Here is a 12,466-nt window from a genome sequence, read left to right as displayed (position 1 = left end):
TTTAATAATTAATTGATTTAAACAAAAATTAAGCGTATGAGATTTCCATCCTTTAATATCTTTATCTAACAATTCACAATATATTCATATAGATATCAATTAATATAAATAAATCAAAGAATACAATTTACACAAGTAAGGCATGCTTTGAGTCCTAAACTACCCGGACTTTAGCATTAATAGTAGCTACGCACGGACTCTCGTCACCTCGTGCGTACGTAGCCCCCACAATTAGCAACAATTATTTAATTTTAATCACATATGAGGTAATTTTTCCCTCACAAGATTAGACAAGAGACTTACCTTGTCTTGCTCCAATTTAATCCACAATTTTGCCTTTTCTACGATTATCCAACTCTATCTGGCTCGAATCTAGCCAAAATAATTCGATACAATCACTAAAAATTATAGGAAATAAATTCTATAAGGAAATACTACATTTTTAATAAAAATCTCGAAATTAATTAAAAATTCGCCCACGGGGCCCAAATCTCGGAATCCGACGAAAGTTATGAAATCCGACAACCCATTCAATTACGAGTCCAACCATACCAGTTTCACTCAAATCCGACCCCGAATCAATACCGAAATCTCAAAATTTCGTTTTTATGAGATTTCTAAACTTTTCCAAATTTCAATCTCAAAACACTAATTAAATTGTGAAAACAATGATATATTTATGTTCATAGACCAAATCCAAGTTAGAATCACTTATCCCGATGTCTTTCCCTTGAAAATCTGACAAACGTCGCCTCTGCTCAAGCTCAAGTTCGTCAAAAATGGCAAATGGGACAAATGTCCTCTTTTTATAAAACTGTCCAGCAGCCTTCGGAACTGGTCCTCGAACTGGACCTAGATCGCGGCTTCGATCACAAGCTCGAGCCTGGACCTCGGTCATGGCCTCGATCAGGGCATTGAGGTTAGGCCTTCGATCAGGACATCGAGGCTGGGCCTTCGATCAGGGCATCGAGCATGGGCCTTCGATCCGGGCATCGAGCATGGGTCTCGATCCTAGCCCTCGAGCCTTACCTTCGATCATGTCCTCGAGCTGGACCTTCGATCGTGGCTTCGATACTGAGCCCCATCACTGGCTTCGACTCAGGCCTCGATCGTGGGCTCGATATCTGGGTTCGATCTGGGGCTCGATCACAGCCCAGAATATACAGCAGAAGGGAAAATTGCAGCAGTTTTTTAAGTCCAACTTTTGATCCGTTAACCATCCGAAACTCACCCGAGGCCGTCGGGACCTCAATCAAATATACCAACAAGTCCTAAAATATCATACGAACTTAGTCGAACCTCTAAATCACATCAAACAACGCTAAAACCATGAATCATACCCCAATTCAAGATTAATGAAACTAAGAGTTTTCAACTTCTACATTCGATGTCGGAACCTATCAAATCAACTCCGATTGACTTCAAATTTTACACACAAGTCATAAATGACATAACGGAGTTATGAAAATTGTCGGAACTGGATTCTGACTCCGGTATCAAAAAGTCAACTCATCGATCAAACTTCCAAACTTAAATTCTTGTTTTTAGCCATTTCAAGCCTAATTTAACTACGGACTTTCAAATAAAATTCCGAGCACGCTCCTAAGTCCAAAATCACCATACGGAGCTGTTGGAATCATCAAAATTCTATTTCGGAGTCGTTTTTACATAATTAGACATCCGGTCTCTATTCAAACTTAAACATTTTAATTTTTTCTTTAAAATTCCATATCTCGGGCTAGGGACCTCGGAATTTGATTCCGGGCATACGCCCAAGTCCCAAATCACGATACGGACCTATCGAAACTGTCAAAACACTGATCCGAGTTCGTTTGCTCAAAATGTTGACCAAAGTCAACTCAATTGAGTTTTGACGCTCTAATCCACATTTTAAATCCATTTTTTTCACATAAAGACTTTCCATGAAATTTTTACGGATTGCACATGCAAGTCGAGGAATGATAAATAGTACTTTTCGAGGTCTTAGAACACATAATTAATTATTAAATTTAAAGATGACATTTTGGGTCATCACACTAGTACTATATTAAAAGTACGAAAACCCTTAGCGAAATGTCGTTCGTCTTTTTTACCCTTCAAAAATAGAGTTCATACTAGATAAAATAGTCATTTAATTATTCTTTTAATATTTAATATTTTAAAAATTAACTAAAATTTGAGTTATTAAAGTTTTCCTTATTAGAAGTTGGTAATATACAAGATTTGTAAAAGGAAAATAATAACACGTTAGTTTCCTTATTACAGTAAATCACGTTAGTTTTTCTGTTAGGAAACTTTGGAGCACTTTGAGCTCCTTTTAGGTTTAGGAGTTTTTTGTTTGTTATTAAATTTTAACCAATCGATTATTTATAAGTATTCTAGTTAACACTTTCAACTCAAGTTATCATTTTTCGTTTAGAATTCATAAGTAATGTAACAATGTCGTTGGACAAAAAAAGGTAAAAGAATTAGATTTTATAGGTTTAGGATTCACCTATTAATCTAGAATTTCAAAACTAAAATAATTTAGAATTAGGAGTTGAATACTTTTATAAAAGAGCAAGCATTTATTATTCTTATCATAAATGTTTGCATTTCTTATCATTAATAGTCTCATTATTTGTGGAGGTGAACTTGCCCGTGATTTGAGGTAAATTTTCTAATCTTTAGTTTTTTCTTGAAATTATATAATAACATACGTATGTTTATTTTTGATAGACAATTGTGGATTTAAAAGTTATCAATTATGGGTTTTGTTTATCATATCTCATATACTATTATCAGTTTAAACGTTGGCGTATTTACAAATTTTACAAAGATTGTTAGAGTAATTGTATTATGTAACATAAAATTGACCATTAGGCATTTTAACTTTCAATTAAAGGTCTTATTAATAATTGTATTAATTAAATAATAGAGATTGGCAATTGATGTCCTTGCATGTCACGACCCGAAATTTTCCACCGACGGGACCGTGATGGTGCCTAATATTTCACTTGCTAGGCAAGCCAACGTTAGAAAATCGTTAAACCAATTTCTTATTTCCATTTAGTAAATAACAATAATTAACTAAGATGAAATATAAGATGTGTGAATTTTTATAAAACTGTATTAATTACTACCACCCAGATCTGGAGTCACAATTCACGAGCATTCTAGAATTTACTACAAGTAATAGTCTGAAAGAAATACAATTGTCTGAATGAAAGAAAACAACAGTGACATAAAAGGTAGACGGGGACTTCAAGGTCTATGAACGCCGACAAATCCACCTTGAGTCTCCGGACAGCGGACCAATAGCAAAATCTCGATCAACCTGAGCCGGTATCAAAGTCTGCACAAAAAGTGCAAAGTGCAGCATTAGTACAACTGACCCCATGTACTGGTAAGTGTCGAGCCTAACATCGACGAAGTAGTGATGAGGCTAGGACAAGACACCCACATATAACCTGAACAATATAATCATGCTAGTGGCAACAACAGTAAATAAAAAAATAACGCTGAAATAATGGGAGGGGAACATATAGTGGGGGAATACAACATAAAGAGTGAGAATAATGAAAAGACAGAATTAAACCGGAAATCCTTAAACGAATTGAGCAATTAAGACAGCAAGGAAAACTGCACGGCATCACCCTTCGTGCTTTTACTCTCAACCTCACCAAATAATAAATAAGACTGCACGGCATCACCCTTCGTGTTTTTACTCTCTTCCTCACAATATAAATAATTCATGCACAGCATCACCCTTCGTGCTTTACACTCTTCCTCACCATATAAATAAATCATGCACGACATCACCCTTTCATGCTTTACACTCCTCCTCACAATATAAATAAATCATTCACGGGCATCACCCTTCGTGCTTTACACTCTTCCTCACAATATAAATAAATCATGCACGACATCACCCTTTGTGCTTTACACTCTTCCTCACAATTCATAAAATCAATAACAACGGATAGAGAGAAGTTTCACAAAGAAATCAATATTTCATCAATGATTACTTTCACAATTTAACATCTCAACCTCGAATCAATATTCACAATTTTATCGACCTTGGTGGAACCGGATACAAGTCTCCCAATATTTCAACAACAACAATAAGCATGGATAACAAGATTTAAGACTACAAATTTGTAAGAATGGAATTTCACTCGCATGCTATGACTCGACCACAACGTATAGATGCTCGTCACCTCAACTATACATCGTATTCAATAACAAAACACGTAGCAAATACTCGCACAATACCTATTCCCTCGAGCTAAAGTTAGACACAATACTTACCTCAATTTCGCAAGCCACTCACTGCTCAAGTATCGCTTTCCCTTTAGAATTCACTTCCAATCCACTCGTATCTAATCATAATTAGTTTAATATTATCAATTATCGCTAAAGGAATCAACTTTAATGCATAATTACAGTTTTTCTAAGTTTTTCCAACAAAAGTAAAAAATGAACCCCGGGCCCGCTTGATCAAAACCCGAGATTCGGACCAAAATCTATTTACTCATTCACCTCCGAGCCCGAATATATAATTGGTTTTGGGATCCGACCTCAAATTGAGGTCTAATCCCCAAATTTCCGAAATCCCTAGTTTCTACCCAAAACCCCTAATTCTACCATGAAAACCTTAGATTTTAGGATGAAATCTTGTAAAATGTAGTGAAAGATTGAAAGAAACCAGTTTAAAATCACTTACCTATGATTTGGGGAAGAAATGGTCTTTGGAAAAATCTCCTCTTGTGTTTTAAGTCTTGAAAATTTGGGAAATGAATGAAAATTCTCGTCCAAAAGTCATTTTGATCAACTGCAGATGTCGCATTCGCGACCTGAGATTCGCAAATGCGAAGGACTCATCGCAAATGCGAAGCCCTTCACATTTATGTTGCCTTCGCAAATGCGACCTTGAATCTTCACAAATACAACTAAATGATCGCATTTGCAATCACTATCCTTCCCCGACTCCCTTCGCAAATGCGAAAGAAAACTCGCAAATGCGAAAACTGTTGGCCCAGCTTCTCTTCGCATTTGCGATGAGAAACTCGAAAATGCGAACCTCTTAGAGGTCGCAAATGCAAGATCAGAAGCCTACAATAATATCAGATGCCCAGCAGTGTTTTCCAAGCCAAATCTCACTCTGTAGCCTATCCAAAACTCACCCGAGCCCTCGGGGCTCCAAACCAAACATGCACACAAGTCTAAAAATATTATACGAACTTGCTCGCGCAATCAAATTGCCAAAATAACACCTAGAACTACGAATTTTGTACCAAATCAAATGAAATTCTCAAGAATACTTTAAAATTTTTATTTTCTCAATTGGATGTCCGAATCACGTCAAATCAACTCCGTTTCTCACCAAATTTCACAGACAGGTCTTAAATATCATAATGAAACTGTACCGGACTCCAAAACTAAAATATGGACCCGATACTAACAATGTCAAATACCAATCAATTCTTAAAAATAAATAATTTTCAAACATTTAATTTTCATCAAAAATTCATAACTCAGGTTAGGGACCTCCGAATTCGATTTCGGGCATACGCCTAGGTTTCATAATTCGATACGGACCTACCGGGACCGTCAACGCACGGATCCGGGCCCGTTTACCAAATATGTTGACTGAAATCAACTTTTAAGGCAAAAATTCTTATTTTCATTAGCTTTCAACATAAAAGCTTTCCAGAAACCTGTTCGGACTGTGCACGTAAATCGAGGAGGGTAAAATGAGATTTTTAAGGCTTAAAAGCGCAGATTCGAGTTCTAAAACATAAGATGACCTTTTGGGTCATCACATTTCATCTAGCCAGATTTTTGACAATTTCATCCGTTTAGGCAAACAATTTTCATTATCTCATGAAAAATGATTATTCCCGTTTGGACTATTTCCCGTTCGTCATCATAAATATTTTACGAAATATTAATTTTAAGGTGTAGTGCAAGATTTTTTTGTCTCACTTATAATATAAAATTTTGCTAATCAATATAAGTACCTTGAGCACGAAAATATTTTACAATATTGTGTTTTGAAAGTTATATCCTATTTATTGAATTTCGACAGTTGTAGATAAACTACTCATAAAAAAATTTGCATATATCGTGCCGTCAGGGAATAAAATTTTGCTAATATGCTCAACCCTTATTTTTAGTTCAAAATTTTCTTTTGAATCTATATTTGATATTAATATGTAAATATGTAAATAAACTTTTGTTTGGTATTATAAAAAATATGTAAATAAACTGCACTTAAACATTGGGCAAACTTTGAAGAATAATGGGGTATGTTGTCCAACTCATGTGAACCTAATAAATTTTTTAAAATGTTCAATCCTTATTATGAGGTGGAAAAAATATTACTCGTTATGAGTTCAAGTCTATATTCAAAATTTATTTTTTGTTTAATATTCTATGCACTTTTATTGATAGTGTAAAATTCAAGTTCACTAAAACTAGGGGAAAAAAGAAGGTAAAGTGTAATCTGAATTACTTCGCCCTCGACGTAAGAAAAATAAAAAGGTAACACAAAAAAGTTTGGTAAATAACAAGGATTATTAAACAACTAACTAGAGTTTTTTTGTGCGCATAAGAGATGGAGCCATCTAATTTTGACCGATTCAATTATACTTAAACAAGAAAAAAACATAGTCAAACAAGAAGTAGTCTTTCTTTCTTTTAAAGCATTAAATAAACTATCATAACCCACTAATCTGACATGCGAGTCCCATCTCACATGGCTAAACTTTACAATTTGTTAAGATTTTGTACTTAAAGAAAAGATCGAACCAATAATTTAGAAAACAGAATAATCCAGAGATAGGGCTTTCAAAATTTCACACACATACTCTCCAATAACTTTTTCAAATTTAAATTTGATTTGAAATAATTTATGCTATGTACATACAATATAGAATATATTATACAATTAAATTATTACAATTAATTTTAGATTTAGAAATAGGTAACCTAATAAAAATTACTATAATTATTTCATTGTCATAAGTTTAAATTGATAAATTATGTAAAAAATTGAGATCCAAATCCACACGCCCATGACTCGTCAGCCAGTGATGTTAGCTTAAATTAGCTTAAACTGACAAACGGTTACTTTATCTTTCCCTTCCCAAACCAAAATCTCTGGCCTCCCTTATTTTCTCTGTCTCTCTCATTTACAGTTTCAAAAAAAGGAGAAAGAAAAAAAAAAAAATAGAATCAATATGTCACAGCGTCGTTCATTTCTCTCACGAAGAATCCTTAGTCGATCCTTTACATTTTCCAAATCCTTCAAAGAATTCAAACTTCCAGAAACTTCTACTCAATCTGATTTCGCTCTTCTTAGCGGCGGTTCGAACAAATTAGTATTCGGAGGTGAAAATGACGGCGCCGTCGAATCGGATTCCGGCGATGCCACGTCATCGTGGTCAAATATGTTGCCGGAGCTGCTAGTAGAGATTATACAGCGAGTGGAAGCTTCTGAGGACCGTTGGCCACTCCGTCAAAACGTTGTCGCATGTGGATGTGTGTGTAAGAGATGGCGGCAACTTACTGAGGAAGTTGTTGAGTCGTCTCTTCAGGCTGGAAAAATTACATTCCCTTCTTGCCTTAAACAGGTGCTAATTGCTTTTTTTCTCTCAATTTTTGTTGTTTAATGAAAAAATTAAAGTGGGTTTTTAAATATTTTCTGTGATTTTCCGTAATTGGGGGTTCAATTGGATATAATTTTATGTCGTTTGAGCTTTAATCTGTGGTTACTTCGTGAGGAAATTTGTTGTGAGTAAATTTTTTATGTTGTTGTATAGTTCTCATTGTTGCATAAGCTTAATTGTTGTGGTGTTCTGATAAATGAAGCATTGAGGAAAGGGAAAGGAGGAAAATTGTGGAGTTGGTACTTGGGAGGGGGGGGGGGATGGGCCTGAGTAGAGCTGAATAGAAATAGAGGATTCATGTAGCCGTCCAAACTATTCAGGGTCAACACAAAGTTGATTGATTGTAGTTCCGTAGTCGATTGGACTTGTTGCTTTGGAGCCGGGAGCAAGAAACAGATCCAGGATTTAAGCTCTATGGATTCAACCTTTAAGGTTTTAGTGTTGAACCCATTGTCTTTTTTAAATTGTGTTGCAATTTTAGTGGATTTTTACGTAAATATTTGCTACGCGTCGAATGTGCTGGGTTCAAATGAACCCAGTGCCGCAACATTGCATCCGCCTCTGGCTGGGATTTCAACGGGACTTTCTTTTAGGCGTTTGGATTGTCAGTGTTGGCTACATGTTAGTCTAAATCAAATTCTTCCAGAGAGATTAGTTGGTCAATTTTGATTATGGTGTAATTTCAGCGAGCTGAGTCCATTCCGAACTTGATCAACTCATACTACACAGAGTTTCCTGTATGTGCAAAAGCTGCGCCCATACTAGTTCTGATAGAACATAGAAGAAGCAATCCCAGGGGAAAAAAGGGAAATTATTTTACTGTTCTTTTCGAATACTGGGTTTGTTTTCGTAATTATTTCAGTTGAAAGAAATATTGTAGCTTGATCATCTGTGTAATGTATGTAATTAGGAGCTTAGTATACCTCATTCTTGAAGTGAAAATTCTCTATGCATTTGTTGTTTTTAATTCTATAGTATTTTAAAGTGATGTCTTTTCCGTCTCCAATTTTCTACTGCAGCCTGGGCCTCGAGACTCTCCTCTTCAATGTTTCATAAAACGTGACAAGAAAAACGCCACATTTTACCTATACCTTGCTCTTTCACCCGGTGAGTTCTTACTTTGACAAATATTATTTTCAGGAACCTAACTTCGGGAAATTGGCTGCTACCTGCAATAATAGATGCTTGACTTGATGAAAACATGATGGTTGGACTGTACTTTAGGTGTTAATTAGCAACTGAACAGTCATACTCTTTAAATTACCTTTGATTTTTTCTGGGTCAACTGACTTGGTCTGTGTTTTCTTGTTAGACTTTATCTCAGCAGAGACTATTCAACTGTGCATGTGCTATTGACTTATCAATGGAAGTCTCAATTGTCTATTGTCTACGTGCTGACACCTATCTTTATCGTGCTCCCAACTTTCTTTTGTAAAGATTTGAAAGTTTTCCTAATCCTCTTTAATATCTTAATCTTTTTATTAGTATAGTCGAAAACATTAGCAAGTTTCCCTTGCTTAGCAGTTTACAGAGTCCACAGACATTCACCTTCTTTAAGATCTGTTTTTACAAGTACGGTAAAGAAGAATCATTATGCTTGTTTATTTTGTTTTCACATGTTATTAAGACTCCTTGTAATAAAAGGCTGTTGTATTACTGCTATTTTACTTAAGCTATCAGCTTGAAGGATGCTTTGAGTCTAATACTCCATCTACCAATACATATTCTTTTTCAAAGACATATAGAGTCGCCAGTTATAATATGTTGCTCTTAGGTGTTAGAAATTTCTCTGTTTTTTGACTTTTTTTCTCGGTATTTATCTTTTGCAGCATTAATGGACCAGGGGAAGTTTCTCTTAGCAGCTCGGAGGTACAGAAATGGTGCTCACATTGAATATATAATATCTCTTGATGCAGATGATTTGTCTCAGAGAAGTAAGGCGTATGTTGGGAAGTTAAGGTAAAAATTGGTTGACCCCTGAAACTGAACACTGAGGAAAGCAATTTCTTTTTTGTAATATGTGCTCATCTTTGCCAGGCTAAATGAGTCTGACGGGCTAAAGCTATGCTTTATCCTAAAATTCCTAACGATCAAAAATATCAAAATTCTCAGTAACATGTCTAGTTTCATATATGTAGCTTGACAAGATGCTGATCAAGGACTTAGGAGAATTGATATTTGTACAAAAATATAACATGGTATGGCTAGAACACTGTAGAGTAAAATTGAAAAATTACATAATTATTTTGGTTCTTTGAGATTGACATAACCTAAATTCGAATGAAAGATAAATAAATATTTATTGTGGTTAAGAGTATCATGTACAAATTGATTTTGTTTCATGAATCACAAGGAATTTCATCCTTCTCTTGCTTCTTCTTATTGCATGTTTTGCTGATCCTCTAAGGTGTCTTTTCACAAAAGAAAGGGGAAATAGTGAAATAACAAACCTTCAAAGTCTGATCCACATAGATGATGTCAAATACTAAAAGATGTTCTAGATGCGCAACATGTGTCAGTAGTATCAAATGTGTTTTTTTCACGATGCGTCTGTTAGATACATACCTTGTTTTCTTGTGAGATATTTGGGGGTCACAGACTAGAACCCTAAAGTGTGAACCCTAAGTTGTTTTTTTGACCTTAAAAAGATTAATTTGGTGCTATTTACTCCTCTCTGTTTTTCAAGTATTACAACTTCAAGATATCCAAGTCTCAGAACACAAAATTGTTTGGTATATAGATGTTTACCCATCTTTGCTGCCATGTAATGGAGAACTCTAATCTTGCCGGTGTTTTACAATGCATTAGTTTTCTGAGTATGTGCAATCATACATTCATACTGCTTCTGATTATTCATACATGGTTGACGTTCCTGTTTAGTTAGTTTTTTCATGAAACCATTACTTTAATAGAAATATGACACATTAATGACAAAGGAAATCTACACTTTCCTATTATAGATTGTCATTAAGGAATCTGTTCAATCATGGATATAGAAATTGATGACGCGGTTAAATACACAGCTGCCCCCCCCCCCCCACTTCCCCTTAACGGAAGTGTGCTAATACCCTTTTCATTTAGTGGCCCCAGAGAAGGTTCTTAAAGATAGCCCCGTTAATTGTAATTCTTTCTTTAGGTTTTTGTCCTGGGAGGAGGTTAGAAAGTTGAAAGCTTTACTTGGAGCTTTTTGTTAAGTTCGCTCCTCTCCATGTTTTTTAACTAGATTTTCCATCAGGTCTTGTGTTCAACGTTGGTAGCTGGAGAAACAAACGTAACATCAGTGGAAATACCAATACAACTAAGCATGTCATGTCACTTGTCTGCTGGCGAAAGCTTCTCTTTTCTTTAACTTGCATACCCCACCCCAATACATGTATTTACCTGTCGTTATGATATTCGAATAAGGGGAGAAGAAAAGGTGTGTTCTGATTTTCGTTTTAGTTTGTTCATTCATGTTCTAACAATCCCACCGAATCCAACTAACAGGTCGGACTTTCTTGGGACCAATTTTACCATATATGATAGTCAACCCCCACACAATGGGGCAAAGCCATCAAGCGGCCGGTCTTGTCGTCGTTTTGCGAGTAAGCAAATTAGTCCCCAATTACCAGCTGGTAATTTTGAAGTGGGACATGTTTCCTACAAGTTAAACCTGTTGAAGTCAAGAGGGCCAAGGAGGATGGTATGTTCACTCAAGTGTCCCTGCCCTGGAGAAGCTGTTATGGACAAGTCTCAGGATGCTCTGAACAAGAAGCAGCCTGGTTCTGCAGAAACCAGTGGCACTGTTTTGAAAAATAAAGCTCCAAGGTGGCATGAGCACTTGCAATGTTGGTGTTTAAATTTCCACGGCAGGGTCACCGTTGCATCTGTTAAGAATTTTCAGCTAGTTGCAACACTGGACCAAAGCCAGCCTGGTGGAAAAGGCGACGAGGATACAGTAATCCTTCAGTTTGGGAAGGTAGGAGACGATGTTTTTACAATGGACTACAGGAAGCCTCTGTCTGCCTTCCAAGCGTTTGCAATTTGCCTGACCAGCTTTGGCACAAAGTTGGCCTGTGAATAGATTCTTACTCATAATCGTTGCAAGCAATGCTTGTAATGCACAACGGAACGCTTTTCGTTTAATTTAATATTCTCTACTTTTTGCTACCTGTGTAATTTAGTTTTATAATGTAGTAGATGTGTGACGATGTTAGTGTAATCTAACTTTCATGCGAATCCCAACATAGTGTAACAAAAGCTCGATCATTCAATACTGGTGTTTCTATCTACTAATGACAATTCCTTGAAACCCATTCGTGGTCACATTAAATTGTTTCTTTTAATCTGTGGAAACTCACTTTGATCATAATTCGCTGAACTATTAACAAATGAAGTAACAAAAAGATTGTTGCCGGCTGCAAGGAGTTCGAGCTGTTCACTTGTAGCCCATTTTCGGACGCTTCTGAGGCTTAACATCTCAGCTGCTTACTTTCCATTCCGGAGGAAGTGCAAATATACTTGATTTTTGGGTCATCATTGAAGTCTTAACATCTCAGCTGCTTACTTTCCATTCCGGAGGAAGTGCAAATATACTTGATTTTTGGGTCATCATTGAAGTCATACACAGATTGCACAAAAATTTGCAAATTACCCACTTTGGAACACAAAGGTTTCGAAAATTGGCGTATGAGGTTGTCGAAGTGCAATCTCCAGACAATCGGGTCTGGTATTTTTTTTGTAGTGCAAACTTAGGATGAACTATTTTAAAGTTACAAATTTCGGTGTGGATCCATCATAGTATAAACTTTAGAAAAATCGAGTTTGAAGTTAGT

General features: G+C 35.9%; 1 protein-coding gene across 1 annotated transcript; it reads left to right on the top strand.

The window, feature by feature from the left end:
* Positions 1-7,120: 7,120 nt before the first annotated feature.
* Positions 7,121-11,905, top strand: LOC107786427 (tubby-like F-box protein 7). The gene is made up of 4 exons (XM_016607898.2): positions 7,121-7,616; positions 8,672-8,759; positions 9,482-9,611; positions 11,139-11,905. The coding sequence occupies exons 1-4, from the start codon at positions 7,224-7,226 to the stop codon at positions 11,713-11,715; spliced, it is 1,188 nt and encodes a 395-aa protein (XP_016463384.1). The 5' UTR covers positions 7,121-7,223; the 3' UTR covers positions 11,716-11,905.
* Positions 11,906-12,466: the final 561 nt, after the last annotated feature.

Source organism: Nicotiana tabacum, chromosome 2 (assembly GCF_000715075.1).
Source record: "Nicotiana tabacum cultivar K326 chromosome 2, ASM71507v2, whole genome shotgun sequence".
Lineage (NCBI taxonomy): Eukaryota > Viridiplantae > Streptophyta > Magnoliopsida > Solanales > Solanaceae > Nicotiana > Nicotiana tabacum.
The sequence above is the reverse complement of the archived record's forward strand: the minus strand, read 5'-3'. Positions and strand labels throughout refer to the sequence as shown.